At 44.0% G+C, this 21,441-nt stretch overlaps 2 protein-coding genes and 1 non-coding gene across 4 annotated transcripts in view; 1 reads left to right on the forward strand and 2 right to left on the reverse strand.

Annotated features, from left to right (window-relative positions):
• Positions 1 to 21,441, reverse strand: part of LOC126522076 (uncharacterized) — a 208,200-nt gene that overhangs the window by 114,241 nt on the left and 72,518 nt on the right. For both annotated transcript variants that reach the window (XR_011895115.1, XM_072288676.1), the window contains exon 3: positions 6,224 to 6,409. The gene's annotated coding sequence lies outside the window, so the exon portion shown is untranslated. The remainder of the gene's footprint in view (positions 1 to 6,223; positions 6,410 to 21,441) is intronic.
• LOC126521808 (lens fiber major intrinsic protein-like) overlaps positions 1 to 21,441 on the forward strand; it is a 53,694-nt gene that overhangs the window by 5,337 nt on the left and 26,916 nt on the right. Inside the window, exon 3 of the mRNA XM_050170506.3 lies at positions 20,437 to 20,650. Coding sequence (XP_050026463.1) covers positions 20,437 to 20,650 — 214 coding nt within the window. The remainder of the gene's footprint in view (positions 1 to 20,436; positions 20,651 to 21,441) is intronic.
• On the reverse strand, positions 19,723 to 19,906 carry LOC126522122 (U2 spliceosomal RNA). The gene has a single exon (XR_007597338.2). It is a non-coding gene; the product is annotated as a U2 spliceosomal RNA (small nuclear RNA).

The following is a 21,441-nucleotide window of genomic DNA, read 5'->3' on the forward strand; positions in this document are numbered from 1 at the left end:
TTGGGTGACCCACCTCCAGAATTGACTTTGTCCAATTCGAAAACTCAGTTGACCCACGTTTAAAACCGACCTGGCCCACTCCCACAATTGATTTGGCTCACCTCCAAAATTTGGGTGGCCCACCCTCAAATTCTCTTTGCCCAGTTCGAGAACATGACCAAGTTGAACGTATCGCGTGCAAGAGACAGACAACGAGCAGTAAACAGCGCTAAACAACAGGACAGAGAGAGGGACACAGACAACAGAACAAACCAGTCCGAATGCGTGCTCTTCTAAGACATAGTACTTTCACACTCAGTGCACGTAAGGAGACCTAAGTGCCTTTGTAACTATTTCATTTCATGGGTTATTGAATTCACCAGTCACGTTAAGGCTTTATTCATTGCGAAGCCACATTTTTGTCTGTGCTCTTGTGAATGCATACGTGCACCACCAGGAGCAAGAAATGAGGTTATCAAGGCGCAAAGCATGAGATGAAATGCTGCAGTACGAGCAGCTACCTGCGGTACCATCATCATGGGTTGGACGCGCTATAGCCCTGAACTGATTCGGCTTCTACGCACTTCTGCTGATATCCACCCTACTGCTGCTAATGACACAGCCACGTGGAAATATCACAAAGCTTCATCAAAGCCTCGTTAGGTCTAATGTGGGCAAAGCCCTCTCCCAACAGGCCTACATTGACCCAGATCCCGCGGTAATCAGCACGTATCCCTTTCCGCGAATCATCTGATAGACATCTCGCCTACTTCGACAGTCTGATCAATCGATGTATTACAACCGCTTTTGTTATTTCTTGTTTGGTGAGACATTACTTGAAGGCCCAACAATGTCATTTCAAGCGGACACAGTGTGTCTGAAGATGTTGATATCCGCTACTCTCGAAGAACAGTGCACACTGCCCTTTTTGTCTTAATGCTTTTTTCACTTGCGGTCTCTTCAACTTTTAGTGTTAAAAACGTTTAGCGTACACTGGTGCGCAATTGTACTTTCAAGCTCCTCTTCCGTTTTTTTGAGTCGCAGTCATCGTACGTAGTGATGCCGTCGATTTTGCAAATGCTTCCTTTTTCATTCGGGTAGCATAACGTGTCGTATATATGGGTACTTAAACGAAACTACGGAGGTACTGTTCATGTAAGAATTGAAATAGTGGGTTAGACAACTGATCATTCATAAACTAATGCATACATTATCATTCTCTGTTTTATGAATTTGTAGCCTGGTAGCTAACTGAATCTCTCCAAGCAGCATATACGGGGCCGGCTTATTCTGCGCAGTTCGTTGACTTGCGCGGTGTTATAAAAGCGCATAGCTTTCTTTGGCTCTTTCGCCCGTTTTAGAATGTTCGGTTGTTGTTGGTCGGTGGTCGATAGTCGGTGGTCGGTAGTTGGTGGTCACTTGCAGTCGGACTTTCCTCACTGATGCGAAGGGCGCGTGCTTTCACGGTACTGATTTGCGGGCATATTAAGCCATCATAGTGGTTTGAGCTACAGAGGCTAGCTAAATATTATCACTACAACAAGCATACGCCCTGTAGGGCATCATTCTTTCAATGAAGCAAATAGTTTTCTGGAAGCGTTCGGCTATTCGCTTACATTGACAATCATCGCCAATAGCTTCTCTAGATAGCCTCTTTTTGTCTTGCGAAGTTTAATCTCTGCTACCTTCTTTGTGCCGTTTTCTTAACTTACTTGATGAAGTTCATCCCTCCTTTGACTCCGTTGGCTTATTACAGACAGTGCTGGTACCACCAGCTCTTCGACAACATTCTCATATAAGTTGGTGCATTGATAGGAAATTACGCACAATATACGTCAACATTAGCCGTATAGCATTATTCAGGCCATTGTTGCCCAGCCACTCCGTCAAGATTGTATTTAATGAAGAATATCAAACATCTTGGAAGTTAGGATAGCGGTGGAACAATGCCTCCAAATCTAGCTAAGCGAATGAATTCTCTCCGATTCAATGCTACATTTAGTCACTGTCGGACGCCGAAGTCAAGACTACTGGAACTTCAGCGCGGCATATTTCTTTTTTATTATAGTTCTTTTGTAAGAACGATAGCGAAACTTGCACGATGAGTCGGTTTCTTCTGATTATAGGCATCAAAAAAAGATTTTAAAACGCCTTAAGCGCCGAGCATTTTCAGGCTTAAGCGCGGGCGTTCTGTGCTGTCCGTGGCCGCCCCAGCTGACGTGGTAGCGGAGCCGTTCGTAATGCGACAGAGACCGCCATTCACATTATGGGACGCAGGACACGGCTGTCATTTTCTATTAATTCACCTTCTGAAACCAAGAATGCGAACCTTTCGTCGAACGCTCGTTGCAAGAATGGTAATGTGTAACATCTCTTGAAGGCCGTCGTGTGCAGCGATGTGAAGTCTCTGTGCTGCGAGTCACCACAAAATAATAATTAAAACACTCATCTCAACTAGATAACGGGCTGAGTTAAATAAACGTTACTTGCGCAAAGCTGCCGCACGCATCTTATCGAGCAAATAAAAAATTCACCGACGATACGATACTCGCTAATGCGAAATTTGAGCGCAGCTCTATGCGCGTTTTCATTTCGCGATATATTGGCTGGCGTGGACAATCTGTCTCGTGTGGCACGTTGCAAACGAAGCGAAATGTGGCGCGACTGCCTCGCTAATCGGGAGATCGCGAGAGACGGCGCGTCGTGGATGACGCGGGGGTGCCATTCACAGCAGCCACCGCAGACGGACCTCCGCTAATGCAGCGCTTTGCTTTCATATGTGGGAGCGTTTGACGTGCTCGCCGCATGCCATCGGCGACCAGACGACGCGCACTAATCTGGCGCCATCTCGTAGCCATCGTCGGCGCAGAGTGGCACCACGCTTTTCTTCTCACGCTTTCGCCATACCCTCCTCTTTCACTTTCCGCCTCATGCTTTCACTGTAGCCTCCTTTCTTGCTTTCCTCCTCGCACTCTGTTCGCTTTCATGTCCCGCTGCACTCCGCTCTTTCGCTCTTTCATCCTTCTCTCTGCTTGCTCGCTTGGTTACGACGCCGAGGCACGCCGACGTTCAACGCAGGAGCGGGCGCTTAATATCTATAAAAATCTGTTGTATTGCAATTGTTGCAGTGGTGGTGCTTGTAGCTATGAGAGAGCGTCGAAGTGTAAATCTGTAGAACGCATATTCAGATAACTTAGCTTGATGCTCGGATCAAAGTTTAACGAAAAAATAAAGGAGCCATTTGGTATCTCAAAATACACCCCGAACACAGCACTCGTTCCCATTTGTGGTTTTTTTTCTTGCATTATTGTAGCCGTACCATGATCTTCATTTTGCTGATTGTCATTTATTGTGTGTTCGACTTTCGTGCTAGTTTTCATTGCTCCGGCTCTTTTTTTTCGTACTTTGACTTAATAATTTCGACGTATGCCCCTCCCCCACCTCTCGTTTATGTAATGCACTTGGTCCCTTAATGTGCAACAAATAAAATTTAATGAAATGAAGTTACAAAAGGTTATGAACAGGCACAGACGAATTGAAGTCACAGGGAGGCTACTACTCCGGAGCCGGTTTGCAAGAAGTGAAGCTAAGTTTCTTACTATAATGTCTTATAATACGTACACTGAAGGGGGTCCGAAAAGTTCTTGTCAATTTTGAATTTCTTGTAATGTTGGTGGATCCAACTTTATATTGCCGAACAAAGGTGGAAAATTATTTTGTCACCCTATTACTACACCAACATTACCGTTGTCGGCAAGTTTTCGTCGGCGCTTACGTAGTGCTTCCACGAACTGCAGAGAGAACTGCAATACGAGTATATTGTTCTCGATGACACCTCGTATATAGTTCATGCAGTTGATTCAGTATGCGCTACTTGGTTTAAAATATTTTTTTTTTTGCTCAACGCCACAAGAACTCACAGAGAAGCTATAAAAATAACCGCACGATATTTCCTTGTAGTGTACCTTGCCTATTATTAATAAAACTTCATTCATTCATTCATTCATTCATTCATTCATTCATTCATTCATTCATTCATTCATTCATTCTTAAAGTGCCCCAAAGAGCTAAATCACGTCTCCGACGCTCAGTGACCGGCGGCCATTTTAGCACGATCGTTCGCATAATTCCATCACGCAGTTTCAAGGTGTGTTATCTAAGAAAGAGGCATCACAGACTGCTGTTTTCTGATGGCGTACATCACTGGCCGAGTAATTCACGGTTTCTCTTAAAGAAGAGGGTTCATACACGCGACCTTTAGTGTAAACAGGTGATTGGGTCTCCATATGCCAAGGTAGACACCATGGAAGATTGTGTTGGTTGCTTTCGTTTTCAAACAATATGTTTTTCTTTTCGAAGCCTTTCTTTTTCTTTCTTGCACTGGAGAGAGATCCCCTGATAATCTGACGCTATCTCTCCGAAGTTAACTCAACACTTCGAACGAAATCTGCAGCTATGACGGCGCACGAAGTATGTTCAAATTTGGATAACCAGGTTAACCTGTAGGCTGAAGTTGTTCGCGAAGGGTAAATAATTCGACTGAAATAGGCTTCTGCACAGATTTCTTTTTTTTTTCAGTGTCGCATTTCATGTAGTAGTTACCAGACTTCGCATGCTATAGTCGTGCAAGTGCGCGACGTCAATGGCATCAGTCCTATGGGGGGCTTCCAACAAGAATGACACCCACGCACTTTTTCATTGCCACGCTGACTACAGCAGCGCGACACTAGTCCGAAATATGTATTTGTGGTATTCAGTAAATTCCAACACATCTTTCGACGTCATGTTCATTCCGGCTTCCACTAGCTTACCGTACATCGCCAAGGCATGCTTTCAGCACACAAACATAAGTTTATGTCGCCGTTGACGTTCGCCGCGAAAAAGTTTCGTCTATCTAATCCTGAATCAAGAATGAAGAGCTCACACAAAAGTAGCAAATTTCGCAGCGCCTATGCGGCGTAGATCCGTAGCAGAATTCTTTTTTTTTTTCTTTCTTGTTGGCTGTAACGCGCGAAGTTTGCACTCTGTCCATTTTTATTCGAAAAGCCTGCAATTTTTTTTTACCACCGCAGGTTGTTAGCGAAGTCATCTTTCAGTGTTAAGAAGCCCAACTCCAGCGCCAATAATGACAAACGATAGCTCGTGCGGAATGCAATGTCGGTGACCAAAGCAAGACATAGTGGGAAAATTCTGACGCCGCACAAAAAAAAAATGTATTCCGGTACTCGAGCATGACCTAGATTTTGACGGAGTATATGTCATTCCCGCGGATACAATTTACACGTTTCTTATTTTATTCTTCTCCTTACTGCGTTATTGCGACAGATCACAAAGCGCGTTCTTCTATCTTTCTCCATAAATATGGGCAACGCGAGACACGAAACAAAAAGAAGAAATTAAGCAGAGAAAGAAAGACACAAAAGACAAAAATATGACGCGTGTGGCGACCCACGCGCCCTTAAGTGAGCTGTTTATCAAAGGCGTTTCTGCAGAAAATTTCTGCTTCAACGATTCTCAAAAGGGTCTCTCTCGCCCGGCGGCACACAACGTCGAAAGAGCAGCTCGTTCATCAGAGGCGCCTCGGTGGTTTCCGCGCCTTGCATCGTTTGTTCACTCGTGGGGCGTCGTTCGCAACTCTCGCGACCGTTACTGACGACCAAAAAAAAAGAAACAATAAGCTGAAGCCAAGTCAAAGACAGCAAAAAGCAAGCAGCGATGTCGAGAGCGCGACATTCCGGTTTGCTGGTGCGCTGTTGCGGCTCCTGGGCTTTCGTGTTGCACGCCGCATAGAACAAGCCACGGTGCTGCCGTCTGTCGTCCCTTTGTCCTTCTTGCTCTCATTCGTGGTGCTTGGCTATTTCCTACTGCGTTGTGCGCGCTTAACGCATTCGCGTCGCGCGCTACCACACACGCTGGTCCTCCGTGTACCGCTTCTTGCGAAATACCAATTCGTCTCCCGCCGCTACACTTGTGTCGTTCAGAGACGCAAGTACAATGATCTAGCTGCGCGCGTTTAGGAGGGTGCATCTGAAGCCTTTTGATTAGCTTTCTACAGGGCCGACGACACGCAGACGAAAAAAAGAAAATACACGGCACGTGCGCCCGTGTCGCCTTTGTCGTAGAAAATCTGTTAAAAGGTCGGTCCTGACGCCTTACAAATATTGCGAGTATTTTCTGCTACTCATAATTCAAACTTGCAAGAGGATGGTTGGTAACATGTCGTAAATACGCATTTATATCTTACCTTCAAACCAAAATGGTGCCGGCCTCTCCCAGTGACCTTGTGCGCAGAGCTGCAGTGCTACGGGAGACGTTCATTTTCCCGCCCACTTCACAGCCAGTAGTGATGAGCGACTGCTTCTGTCGGATGTCTCGGTGTATCGATGACTGCGTTGTCGAGGCGTGACCGACCTTGTGGTCCCCCAGCGCACTAGAATAAAGGATTGCAAAGCGTGCTTGGATTAAGTTCTGTGCGCTTGTGGTTCAGGCGTACATGGAAGCACACCCACGCGCGTGAGTTGCGATCAAGACAATTTGAGTGCGTTTGTGCTTTAGTGTGTGGTCGTGAGCCGGTGAACGACTACGTCACGGAAAGCAGGGGGGCGTGCTCCTGAAGCACGCCGCTATGAAGTGCTTGTTTTGAGCTGAAGTATGTGTTTACGACAAACGGTAGTTATTCATACTGAAACTTCAGTCGAGCAGTAAGCGAGAATCGGAATGAGACAACATGATACGAGCACTGTGTCATTCGTCCTGGTGCACTTCACGCTCTCAACTTTCAAAATGAAGTATAATGATATTAGAATTCTTAGGGTACTTCGCCAACTTTCCGGTCTGTGTGTTCGTGTCTGTCTAAACATTTTCCCCGACGTTCAATTAAACGAGAAAGTCATTTTAATTTTATCCGGCGCTGGGCGGAATGGAACCCGCGTCACACAGGCTTCTCGATCACAGCAACTCTTGGCTTTAGCACGCTGCCCGTGGGGATGGAGAAATTCTTGGAAGCTTTCTTTGTAACCGCTCTCGACTTGCATTCGAGTGCACTCCGCAGGTGTCTATCTGAACTATAAAACTAAGAACACCCACTCTTCTAGCTGACAATGAATAAAAGTGTTACGCCTGAAATGTGCGCATGTGCAGTCACGCGCCATAGTTCATTCGAAGTCGGATATGCCGAGCCCTAATTTTGCAGTGCCAGTGGGAGAAAAACTGACTGCGGTTGGGAGGCGTGTTTAGTGATGCTTTCTTTGTGGCTGCCGAAGGTGCGCACTTCGTGGTCTGGAGTAGCGCTGTGGCACGCGCGTGTATTGATGCGCTTAACATTCTTAGCCTACGATACCGCCCCCCATATCAGATTGTAAATAAAGGTGTCTTCAGTAATTTACGGTCTGTTTCTGCATTGCCTCAATGCTAATCACATTAACATCGGCAGTCATCGTGAGATGGATTCTGCGGGATCCTTTTCAGGTGTGTGAGAATATTCGAAACTTTCAAATAACAAATCGAGTAGTGTCCTATTCGATTCGGTTTTCGAACCGAATTGTCACTATTCGTAAATGACATGACAAGACCTTTATTGAGGTCCTGAAGAGTTCACGTCCGGGGGGACCAAGGATGAGCCGACGGCTTCACCGTGACTATTCTTAAATGCTTATGTTTTGAAAAGCTTTCAATATTTAGAAACGTCAACTGCACTCAAGTAAACATAAAGTTGGCGCAAAAGTAGGCAAATTTCATCACCGTGGACACAGTACAAACATAACACATGAGAGATTACGTAGTGGAGCAGGCTACGCCGCTTAGGGAGCAACATACTTTACCGGTTACGCGGCGATAATTCACATAGTCTGAAGAGTTCTGTGCATTACATTAAACTGCTTGTTTCTTCCTGATGCTTCATTTGTGCTTTTAATGAACAATGCTTCATAGCTTGCTTTCTCATGATAGAAACTTGCTCACGTTACGAATAGTTAGCATGTGAAGGTCGTTTTATATTAATTGTGAAAATGGCTACTCAGTATTAGAAAAGTATTCCAGGAGCGTTCAAAATTCGATTCCTTTCGCTTCTGGCGCTATTCGATTCGTGTGCGATTCGATACTTTTTTTTTTCATATCACGATTTTCACAAATTACCGCTTGCGCGCGAAACTACATAACCACCAACTTCCACAGTTTGCCCCTGCATCTGAGCAGTGGGAGCATCCCTGCTTTAGAGCGCACTCGTGTATCAAATGAAATCCCTGAAAGCTGAATTCATACTAGGATTACAAAATGGAAATATGCCACGAATGTCTGTTTGGCCAGCCAGTACTCTGGTTAATTTCTTGTGTCACAAAATCTGTGAAATGCTTGCGACCTTTGAGTTTCCTAATTCCATTTGTGGCCAATGGGAAGAGGTGATGGGGTACGTATATTGAACGAGCACTTAAACTTCACTATTTCACGAACAGTCGAATCACCCTCACAAGGTGTACAAGCTACTCATTAGCGTGAAAGTAAAGGAATATATAATATTTTATGAAATATTTATATTTCTAGATCTTTTACTATACCCTATGAAGCAAGCTCTCATCGCAAATTCGTTGTGCCACAATAATATTTCGCATTTAGCCTCAAACTGCAGCCTTCCGTTTGCTCTTAGTGCATTAAACGATAAAGCAACATTTCCTTACGTATGCAATAAAATCCTTGCGCCTATAGCTCGCCATATTTCAAATTTCTTCTACGCACTAAATCTGTGGCATTAGCTATGTTGAGTCGACAGAAACTTTGTTTTACGTGGTGTTTCCAACCTTCGTAATATAAATCGCATCATTTTCCAATTGACTTTTTTGTGTGTGTGTGCTTGAACCTTAGCTACCCACTATAAGATTCTCAAGATGGTTCGTCCTCACGGCTGCCCCCGTAATCTCACTCACAAGAAGATTAAAGAACATCAATTCGCGGAAGATTACTTTTGTGCGCCTTCGAAAGGAGGAGAAAGCAATGTACTGCAAGAGAGCAAGGAAATCAGTCGAGTTCGGCAGCAAAAGCCTCTTCACGTCGAAATTGGATTCCTCCTTCCTTGCCCATGGCGGCTTCGATATTGCCGCGCATGGTCATTTCTCATCTCGAACCTTCGCTGCTCTGGGCAGTTTGGGCATAGCCAGCACCAGACAAAGATATCTTGTACTTCAAAGGGCGTTCTTACTTGTTCCTCCACTTCTTTATTTGCGATATGATTTCCTTATTATATCTCTCCTACATAAACAAGTCCATGACTCTCGGCGCAGTTGTGACAAGTTTATGACCATCTTCTCGTGTGCGCGTGTGCGGGCACCAAGGAGCTAGTAATGTATCGCCTTTGTCAAAAGTAACGAAGTCTCCAAGTGCATGAGCAACGCTGAGTCCTGTTCACGTCGTGTTGCTCCGGTATAACTGATCTAACTCTTGGGACAACATAAAGTAGTCGAATGTGAAGTTTTCGCAATATGGGTGCGACAGGGAAGTAAAGACGAGGCTGGAATTCAGCTGCTATCACGCACATAATCGCTGCGCGCGCGAAATTCACAGACTATGGATATATCCGCATTCTTTTTAAGACAGGCCACAGCCTATTCAAGAATCAATTATCGAGGAAAAGTAAGGTGACAAACCCATTGGTTGTGATTGCATAATACTAGCCTTTTTTTTTTTCGGCATCGAGCGTATATACACTGTATCGAACCAACGCTTCCTATACATAGCATATGGCCTGCGCACTTTGAGTTGTTACGTGACGTGAAAAGGCCGATAGCCGATATGTTTAAACGGCTGACGCAGCCTTTTTCTAAAACCCAATATTCAGTGAGCGCGTTGGCTTCCATAGATGACGTCGCAGTCACAAAGCATAGCGCCATCGATACCTAGGAACTGGTGCTTAAAGCCTATCAGGGACCTATGGAGTAGCTAGAAAAGGCAGGAAACATGGAAACTGCTATCTGGCGCTACAAACGTTGGCGGACCCGTTTAACAAAACACTACAGTGGATCCACGTTAGCTAACCGGCGGAGAAATTCACATTCAGACGAGGAGATAAAGCATAGAAAGAGCGCTTTCTTCGAATAGATATTTACTTACATATATTAACTAGAATAAAGGAAACCGAGGGGCCCGACTTCTATTAGTCATATCATAGGAAGCCAACAAAAAATGACACCAAGGACAGCACAGGGGAAATCATCTGCAGTTCTTAATTCAATACGATAAATAAATGGAAACGAAAGTGGGTGAAAAGAGCAACTGGCCGCAGGTGGGATGCGAAATCACGTCTTCGCGTTACGCGTGCGATGCTCTTAACAATTGAGCTACCGCGGCGCCATCTTCCCGTCCACTTTCTGGGGTATTTGTGCTCTTATCTACTACTACTAACCCTGGGAGTGTTCGTGAGCGCCACCCCTCACGGCCTCGACGGTGGACGTGGAACCTCCTTTCTGCCGCAGGCGTCACGGCTACGTGAACTTTTTGGCTGATGGCAACTGGTCGATAAATCCACACATGCTACCTGAAGGCATCAAAGCTGCCGCATTCGAGATCCTCGCTTTCTAATGAGGGAGTAGTAAGGAAACGGAGTGGTCCGATTTTTTATTAGTCATATCATAAGAAGCCAACAAACAATGACACCATTCTTTTAAGAAGAGGAGGAGTTTTGAGCGCTCCTGTGCGCCCATCGGAGCGCCCACAAATCCCTCCGCGTTTGTGGGTTGCTCTTTCAAAACACTGTGCGCATACCTTCAGCGAAAAAAAGTTCAACTGTTAGTAGAGAAACTGAAGACCGAAATTCCCTTTGTGGGTTTCACTCCATAACGATGGCGTCCATGACGTCATGATGTCGCCACGTATCCTACGGTATGATTTCAGCTGTTTGAGTAATTTTTGTGCAAGAAGGATTCACAGAACTTGCCTGGTACCAGCCTTTGACAAATCTCAAATGAAAAATCATTGCTTCCTTGATAAACAATCGCGACTTGTCACTGCAGTTTCTGCCAAAACCTGTGACTCCTTACAGTCCAAGAATTTCAAGGCGACATCGCTTTAATTTTTACTTAATTTCTGTCATATGAAGTCTTATTTAATCGAGTGTTACTATCTTCATTTCATATTGCTGTCATCCCTTTTGATGTTGTAATAGTTATGTCTCCATATCTGTCTCTCTGAGTTGTTAAATTTTCTTTTTCTTTTTGTTTACTTGTCGAGTTTGTTGCAATACCTCTATTCTTCCTTTGTTTTGCTAATGTTCGCTGTCTGCCAGGCGCTGCCACTCAAGCCCTTGTGAGGCTTTGGTAGGCCTGATTTTTGTGTATGAGAATTGATACGAATAAAAGTACTATCTATCTATCTATCTATCTATCTATCTATCTATCTATCTATCTATCTATCTATCTATCTATCTATCTATCTATCTATCTATCTATCTATCTATCTATCTATCTATCTATCTATCTATCTATCTATCTATCTATCTATCTATCTATCTATCTATCTATCTATCTATCTATCTATCTATCTATCTATCTATCTATCTATCTATCTATCTATCTATCTATCTATCTATCTATCTATCTATCTATCTATCTATCTATCTATCTATCTATCTATCTATCTATCTATCTATCTATCTATCTATCTATCTATCTATCTATCTATCTATCTATCTATCTATCTATCTATCTATCTATCTATCTATCTATCTATCTATCTATCTATCTATCTATCTATCTATCTATCTATCTATCTATCTATCTATCTATCTATCTATCTATCTATCTATCTATCTATCTATCTATCTATCTATCTATCTATCTATCTATCTATCTATCTATCTATCTATCTATCTATCTATCTATCTATCTATCTATCTATCTATCTATCTATCTATCTATCTATCTATCTATCTATCTATCTATCTATCTATCTATCTATCTATCTATCTATCTATCTATCTATCTATCTATCTATCTATCTATCTATCTATCTATCTATCTATCTATCTATCTATCTATCTATCTATCTATCTATCTATCTATCTATCTATCTATCTATCTATCTATCTATCTATCTATCTATCTATCTATCTATCTATCTATCTATCTATCTATCACTAGACCGACCTATTTGCAATTAGGAAAAGCCTATCGTGTCTACGAACCGAGCTTACTTTATCAATTCTTTTGCCGCTCAATGACCACAGCCGCTGTTATGCCGATGTACACCAAAAACACAAACGCAATATTCCTTGTCTTATGTGATAAATATTGCTGATGGCAAGTACTGGAGGAAGACACGACAGTCAAAGAACGCTATAAAGCTTGTGCGCAGACCTATACTGAATAACTCGAAAAACGCATGGAATTGCGCGAATATTTAGGCGACGGCAATGATGCTGATGGCATGCTTGGTTCAAAAGTAAAAGTCGGTTTCAAGCAACGCTTTACAGCACAGTCAACAGGATGAACAGGTTTATCGATGTGGACGCTTGCAACTGTCTTCTAGAAAATCATCAGGCCAAATGCTTACCAGCATTCTTCATCTGTTTTTACTGGTTGTCTAAATTTCATTATTGAACGCATTATTATTGCCATAGTAAATATATGGACATTCCATGCGAATTTTCACCGACGGCGTCGCCGCGACGCCCCGCATATGTTTAGGTATATAGTATGTTATATGCTTATTCATTTCTTTTTCTATTGAGTTTTCAGCAATGGTGCTTCCAGTTTACTGTTAATTGTCAAGTGCTCCCTTTTCATTCATCCAACCAGTGCTTATGGCCTTTTTTATGTGACGTTATCGTGTTCATGCATACCTATGGTTAAATTACCTCTTAAAACAATTTGTTCCGAACGTTATCTTACTGCCGTTGCTGTCAAACCAGGGGGCAGCTACCCCGTCAAGCTGCTCAACACAGCAGTATTTATGTGGCTGCTCGTTTCTTTCATTTATTCATTTATTGACTGATTTATTTATTGATATTCGGTGAGGCTGAAGAAGTCTGTAGGGCATAATTGGCTGCATCAGTCTACCGAAATACCTTATTTTCCAACTGTACGTACATAGCGAATTTTTTTTTAATGCGTTAAAATGCTACACGCAATAAAAGCATATGGTTGCTTTTTCTTTTTTGTGCGTGTGCGTGTGTGTGTGTGGGTGGGTGTGTTCACATGGTGTCGCTCTGTTTTTATGTTCCTAGCCCTGAGCTATATTCTAGCATAGCCTGAAGTGCATCAGCAAGAAGTTATAGTACTTGAAGACGCACTATTTTTTTCACCACGCACAAAAGCCACTCTTAAGGGCTTTCAAGAACCCTGCACTACCTCGTTCGTAGGCGTACGGAAAAGCTCGGCAATTTCAGCGCCTCGTATTTTCTCGCGAAAACCCATATTTTCGGCACTATCCTAGCGCGCCTAGCTCGTTACCAGACGTTACGCCTGGGCGAAGTTCACGCAGCGCTATAGCGTAACTAATCAACGTTTCTTTATTTTTATTCTTTTTTTTTTTTTGAGAAAAAAAAAACAAGTTAACGAGCAGCTCTCAGCTCTACTACGGCGCTGCGCGGATGAGGTATAGCGAATCCCTGGTGTTTTTGCGAGCACATAATACAGGTTCGAGCCCTTAATCGAAACCAAATTCGGCATCGTCGTCTCGCCAAGAATGTTCATCGCTTCCCGGCACGAACGCACTCTGTATAGCCGCTTGCAGCCTCAGAGATGCCTGAGGGCGCGTGTCGGCGGTGAAAGCGGCCTCTAATTACGGAAATTCCAGCTCCATTCCTTTCCGGCCGCGTTGGGCATTCTTTGTTAATTTTCTGGCAAGGAGAACGCGACAGAGAGGGAGAGAGAGAGAGAGATTAAACTGCCGAACGACCGTCCACAAGCTGCCGAACGTGGGCCGGCGCTTCATTTAATTTAATTACGGCGTTCCAGACACCGCTTCTTGCTCGATAGGTTTTAACTCACTTCAAAACAATGCCGCCCTAAAGGAACGCGCAGCTTTCGGGAAAGTTTCCGTTTCAGCGGGGCGGGGCGCGAGGCCCACGCTTCTGTTGGGCCATGGCGCCCGATATGCGCGAGGCTTTACACTATGCGGTATCGACTCGAAGGTTGAAGCGAGTTAGCGTAGAAGGTATACTCACTCTTCGGCGAGGAAAAGTTTCAAACGCTTGTGCTGAGCGGTGCCCGGGCAAGTAAGTATTCGTACTATTTTTATTTGCCTCTCGATCGGCGATCGATGTCGGAAGTATAGTGCGCCCACTGCACTAATGTGAGTAAACGCGCAGCAGCGGCTCTTCGGTGTTATTCCCGGCACGTCGCATCGCTCAGACGGGGTGAAATTACAAGCTCGCTCAGTGGCGACCGCATGAATTAAGTGGAAATTGATTGTTCGCGTTTTCGTGATTTCCTCTATGCACTGCTCTTTTTTTTTCTCTCCGCACACCACGCTTAATTTGTTGATATTGATGCTGTTGATTCCCTTTAAACGTGGCCATTAATTTGCTCACGGCTCTCGCTTTCACGCTTTTGTTGTCCTCGGCGTCGTTGTTGTAATTGATGTTGATGCTGAGGATGATAATGACGGTGGTTGAGGCGAATATGATAAAGATGATGCTGGTGGAAAATAAACATTGATTGATTGATTGATTGATTGATTGATTGATTGATTGATTGATTGATTGATTGATTGATTGATTGATTGATTGATTGATTGATTGATTGATTGATTGATTGATTGATTGATTGATTGATTGATTGATTGATTGATTGATTGATTGATTGATTGATTGATCTCCCTTCCTGCACGTTGAATAGCTTTCCCAAGTAGTGGACCGTGATTTCGGTGATGGCACCCGAGTGACACTATAGTTCCTCGCTTGTTGATATTTTCTGCTTGCTTTCCTCCTCTTTATTCTTGCCTGAGTAGCATATTTGAGGTATTGAGATATTCTGGGCTAAAGAGCGCCATTTTCCCACTTTTTCTGCATAAATATGATTGATCATGTCATCAGTGTTACCATCAAGAATACTGATCATTATAATAAACCTTTGTTTTTATACGGTAAGGAACAACAACATTGAGCGCATCGTCGGAGAAGGGACGCTAGGTGTCGCTTTTCATTGATGTACGTTCTTTGAGAAAAGCACGGAGTATTTGTAGGGAAGACTTTAGTGGCTGCTTTAAGCATATTTAGTATCTTGATGGTAACCGTTGTTGTAACGGTCGCATTAGCTACAATTACTGAGTACGTCAACATTAGCTGCAGTTACTAACCAGACAATGTGCAATGTACGTTACTAATAAAGCTATGGCTACCTCTTTCTCTAAAAAAGTAGTAATCGCTACTGCCAGAGTCGCAATCAAACCCACGCGGTGGCCGTTCAGTCCAGTGGGGCTCAGCCATTGTAGGCACCGCTTCCATGGCTATAATTACATCGTCCCTTTTCTGAAAGCATTCCCACACACACAAAAGGGAGAAATCTCAGAGTTTATTAAAAACTAGAACCATATTTTTTTTTCATTCTTTCCATTATACGTAAAACTTAGTACACCATTACAAACAAAAAAGAAGAAAAGGTCACCTTCAGGAAGAGCGAACCATACGCGCTTAACATAAAAGCAAGATAACCTGCAATTCTAATTGTCCTAGTCTAAGTTTGAATATTCGTTCCTACAAGTACTGCAACTCGGCAGCTCTGCCTTGAAAGCAATTGATAATTATGCGACTACGAGTGCCGCAACGGCATGGTCAAAGCTTTCCAGGGAACGTCTAGTTCTAAATTGGGAATCGGAATAACTTATTAAGTCAGTTGGACAGCCCAGAAGTCAGAGACGCGTAGTAGAGCTATCGACGTATTGCCAGAAAAAGAAAAGCTACAGTTTAGCAGTCCACAATTAAAGCCTTAATGACAAGCTTACTGGTTTGCAAAAGTAGCAAAATCCAACCACGTGATAGATTAACTTGAAACAACGTCTTTTTCGTCATTTAAGCCATCGTGATGAGCCACAGCAATTTCACTGGAGGGCCGACGTATTGTACGTTGCATTAGAAAGTGAGTTTCTCGTCACGCTGATTAAGGATTCTGCAGTGTCAAATTGGGGTTTTTCGCTTTGAATAAACGAACGGGAGGTGTAATATAAGCACACAAATGGTGAATGAAAAGGAAATATACGTAAGAACTAGATAAGAAGAAAACAACTATATAAGCACAAGAGGAAAATGGTTAACTACGAACAAAAACTACGCGGTGACTCGCTCAGACTAGCTTGGGCATGGCGCTGGCTTTCAGAATAATATAGGCCTTCTTTTCGTACTAATGCGGACTTCGTGTGATGAAGCGTCGCTTTACTTGCGCTAAAAGCATAATTCTATTATCTCTAAGTATAGGACAACGATAATTAAAGATTAGCTTCAGGCTAAACTACACCGAATAAGCACACACCACTACTTCCATAGTTCATGAATTATTCACATTTCTCTCTCATATAGCTGGACAGCAATGTCCTGAGCTTATTTCATTTTTTTTTTCTGCTTTATTCTAGGTCTCTCATTGGCCTTTACTTTCGCTCGAGCCTAATAAGCACCAGCGACGTTAGTCTACAGATATGTAGGCAGTTGTCTCTTAGGATGCAAGGTTATAAAAAAAAGAGGGGGGGGGGGGGGGCACTTCAAAAGCCGATCAATCATAAGTTCCGCAATGCTGGAGCGAAAAAAGATAGGTATTCTATGGATATTCATAAATAATTTGAAATAATATACAAGCACATATATGTTTGTAGCAATTGAAGGAAAGTTATGTACAGGGGCGTAACTTCGGCACGTGTGTTACTGCGCCAATCCGGCAGCGTTTGACAGCACGCTCAGTTTCTCATCATCGTTTTCTTTCTTTTTCTTAGGGACCCCTGTGGGTATATTACATAAGAGGCGGCTAGGGGAGGGGGTTGCAGAAGGTAAGAATAGGAACAAATACATGGCTACAGTTTCCTGCAATACCCAGCCTGTGGATTCGTTTGAGAACAGAACTAAAGAATAAGAACAAAGAGGCACACTGAATACAATGCAAAAGCAAATCATCCGAATATTCACAATGTTAACCGGCAATCGCGAGAAAACCAGATATGAATCAGCGTTGCTTAGACGGGCGACGCTGATTATTTGCCCAGACGCGGAAGAGAAAAGCTGAAACGTCACATTTAACGCTCAGTGCCTGCCGTCGTATATTTTTTTTTTTTTTTCGTTTTCTGAATTTTGTGTCCAAATGTAACCCTCCGCTACGCAGGAAGTGAGTTCTCAATCTTTCACAGAAGGAAAAAAAAATTATGTTTCAGAACTATAGTACTCGACCCTCTGCAATGATCAGGGTCATGGCTTATATAGGAATATGGGGCGCAATGACCTCGTGTACATTCCAGGCAGATTGTCAGATGTCCGACTGACTGTGTGGCGTGGGCCGCATGAATATTGACACTAGTAACAGACGAAGCAGGGATTTTTCAGAAGAAATGATGGTCGTTTCTTGCCAGCTCTTGATATGGCCTGTGGTAACGCCAAGTTCAGCCTAATAGTTACTAGTGGAATGCCCCTTGCCCAAACCGTTCTGGGGCATTTTGGATGCCGCTCGATATCCCAACTCTCCCTCGAAAAAAAAAAACACCGCAGTCGACGTTTTGTCGAACGTCGGTGCACGTATTCTCAACGTGTACCTTTTGATGATGCCACTTTCAATGCGCGATCATTGGCTGAGCCGGACGCAACGCAGAGACCCGTCCCTCCAGTAGGGCGAGGCGCTAGGTCTTACGTCACACGAAGCCTAAAGTACTCCGAAAGTTACTGATCCAGAATAACTTCGCAGAGAAATGAAAGCTTTGATGCATCCGCTTCAGACGTTACGCAATTAAGGGATGACAATATATCAAGCTCGTGGCAACATAACATAACCCATCTGCCATAGCATCGCTAACTGCATTTTAAAGCGAAAGCTTTCTTTGAATCCCCCCACCCCCCATTTGCGGTTTGTATGCAGCTCCTGGCCGTTTATGTGACCTTGGGGCGACCTTGAAACGTGCCCATATATAGATATGTAAATAAATAGCGTAAATACCATAAATACAAATACAAACCGGTACGCTCAGCACGGAACTCAAACCATTAGGCCAATGACGATTTTTTTTTTTTCATTGCCTACTTGTCATCACATACAGGAACGCAACGCTTGACTATTGCTAAAAGTCGTGGCATGCGTTTTAGACGCATGCCTGAAAAGGCGGAGTAGAGAACAACCCGAATAATTCCGCACGTGCAAGCCAGTGCTTTGAGACGCTTAGCGCGTTAGCCTCGTTGCATAGCAACAATTTAAGAAAAAGGAGCGCGCGCATCTTCTACCATGGATGAAGAAAAAAACTAGGATGGAGCAATAGGATGGAGCTGTTGCAACACTTTATTTCCGCTTCCCTTTTGTACTGGATACTAAAAGTTCCGAAGCGCAAAAATTGACTTGCGAGGTCACATTATTTCTGCGTAGTGGCACATCCACACAATAAAATGGCACTTCAGAGGCAGCTAAGAATGGTTGCATAACCGCTAACCGCAGTCACAATCACAGTCGTGCAAAATTATGCGATTAAGATCAATTGTACCCTGCGATATCATACGATCACTTGAGATTTTCTGTCTTACAGCTCAGTGATCTCACGTCACCTCGTTGACCTATGGTGGCATTACAAAGATTGCGGAATGATCAACGCATCGCTAGAAGGTATCGCTAAGCGCTGTGCTCAGGTATCGCAGCGACCACTTCACTGTTTAAAACTACGCCGATTGACTTTGTGAAGTGCTTGAATCACAATGCAACCATAAAACCTTCAATGATTGTGGCGAACGGAGGGAACAACAATCCCACGTCGCGCTCTCGACAAGTGCGGTAACTGATATTATTGCAGCGCAAAGACTACAGAGCAAAGCCAAATGAGTCTCTAAATTGGAAAAATAAATAAATACTGCCATTTTTTACTGTGCTACAACCACGGAACAAACAGACTTTAAAGGATATGTGCGCCGTACGGGCACACGTAAACAAGTAGCAGCTAGCAGACGACGAGACGCGCCATCAACACTATCATGGTTTAGTCTGTGTCCGCCAGGCGAAGACTCCACTCGATGTCGATGTCAGTGGCGCAGACAGCATTGAAATGTTCATGGATATTGTTCGTATACAAGGTAATCTTTTTTTTTCTTTTTGAAATTTTACGGTCGCTCTACGCGCATTCGTTCCATCGGCGCCGTCACGCTGTCCCGGTATCTACGCAGATGTGCGCGGGCACGAACACTAGCATTCCATCTGAAAAGCTGTGTGGATGCCACACCGTTAGTGGCCTGAGCAGAACGGACAGTACACTTGGAGCTACAAGTGCAGGCAGTTTTCCTTCGGTCTCATCTTCCACACCGTTGAGTTTTAACGCCTGCAACGCTAAAAATGATGCTCCTCGTCCCGCCAATGTTGTGAGACGCCTGATAGCTTCAGCGCGCTCTTCTGCTGCACTGCATAATTTGAATCACGTGCTGTGTCGCGCCCATATTTCGCCCCCGCACATTCTCCGAACACTAAGAAGCTTCAGCGCAACGCTAAGCATCGCAGTCGCTTTCGATACTTGCGTCCTTCAGGCAAAAATTCTTTTCTTTTAGAGCGAAGCTGTTTATGGCTAGGGTTCCGCGCATTTTTGTTGTCGCGTGTGCAAAAAACATGGGCCGATCCCGGAGATAGTGCAATACTGGGCTGGCCTGCGGCGGAGATGAAGCAGGCTTCAAGCATTCCGCCAACTTGCCAAAATAAGTTGAATATCTTGCGTTCAAATAGAATCCGTATCAGATATTAAGCTTATAAGAATGAATACTACACATTGACCTGTTTCGTTCATGTCTACGTTCGCACCGCCCTCTCTCTGTCGGCGTTTCAAGCGCTTGCGTGTCTACTTTCCTTTCTTTCCGCTGTCCCGTGGTGGCGGTCCTGTCGAAACTTCACGCGCGTCCAGTCGAATAAGGCACTGAAGAAGCAGATTATTGCGAGAGAGATAGAGAGACAATTGCAATTGGAAAGGCCTGAGGGTCAACCAGAATAGAAGCTTCGGGTTTACTCCCTACCCAGAGGAAGGTTGGAAAGAAAGGCGGAATGAATTGCGGAGAAAGAAATCTGCACAGTCCATATATGGACTTTTGTAAAGGCGTACATGGGAAGGAGCTTTCAAGCAGTCGTTCTTTCTATAATACCGCTATTCTCTTCACTGACGTATGCGATTCTAGAGCCACTGCACTTATAGTGAGGTGTTCGTTATAGTAGATCCTTGGTTCTCTCCTCAAATGTTTTACTGTGAGATGGTTGCAGAGTGTTTTTGCGGCGTTTCCCTCGGCGCTCTGGGTTTAATTTCCTTCGCTCTCCCTCTCCTCGGCCGCAGCGTCACACTTCCGGGCCACCGGAGTTCCCTGGGAAGCAGCCGTCCCCACGAGGCACTGGGAGCCTGGCAGGCGTTCGGAGTCGAGTTCGTGCTCAGCTTCCTCCTCGCGTCCACGGTGTTCGCTACGCGGGACCCTCACCGATGCCATCTGTCCACGGGAGGCGCGGACGCCCTTGTCGTCGGGTTTGCCTACCTCACCTGCACCCTGGCCGGGGTGCGTGTTTTCACTCACCGCTCAAATGTTTATTAACGCATTCCGCCACAAAAGTTCGCGGGACACGGGTTCAACGACAAAAGTTAATTTCTGCTATGTTAAAGGAACACCATATGGAAACACCTAATGGTTTAGACGAATGCATCGTTCTTCCAAAACTATTTATTCATTAATTTAGCGGTAGAAGGAGGTTCATTACAAGAAGAGAAAGTGAAAGCTAAACTTCAGTTTTTTGTTGCTGTTGTTTTTTGGCCTCGATATTTGAACACCGGCATGTCAGTTTGACGTCACGGACGTCAAAGTATGTTTTTTTTTTTTTCGTATTTGCCTTTTGTGGCTCTAAAAATTCGTGAATCTCTCCAAGTTCGGTCGTGAGCACAAACTTCGCGAGAATGCAGCTGTTTAGCAAATCCCCAGTCCCGTAAACTTTTCTGGCCGACTGTACGTCGATGCCATGTGTGAGAGCGCTGCTATTTAGTACATCACTTCTCTTTTTATCTTTCTTGGTTTTTTGTACATGGTGCCATTACTTGATATACAAATTGCCGTATGTGCTGTGATGCAAAGCGAGCTAATTCTAAGCTTTCCGCGGACTATGCGTAAGTGCGTTCTAGACTTTGCTTCAAATTATTTTAGCATACTGTAGAGTTTGTTTTCTCGAATTGTCCTGTCTCTGATTTACATTGTTTGGCTAAGCTAGAAGCGCTTTTTAGCATTACTCCTGATGCCAACATCTCCCTACACACACACATTCAATGTGATGCGAGCCTCTGTCGCTTCGGACTCCCACT

Source organism: Dermacentor andersoni, chromosome 6 (assembly GCF_023375885.2).
Source record: "Dermacentor andersoni chromosome 6, qqDerAnde1_hic_scaffold, whole genome shotgun sequence".
In the NCBI taxonomy this organism is placed as follows: domain Eukaryota; kingdom Metazoa; phylum Arthropoda; class Arachnida; order Ixodida; family Ixodidae; genus Dermacentor; species Dermacentor andersoni.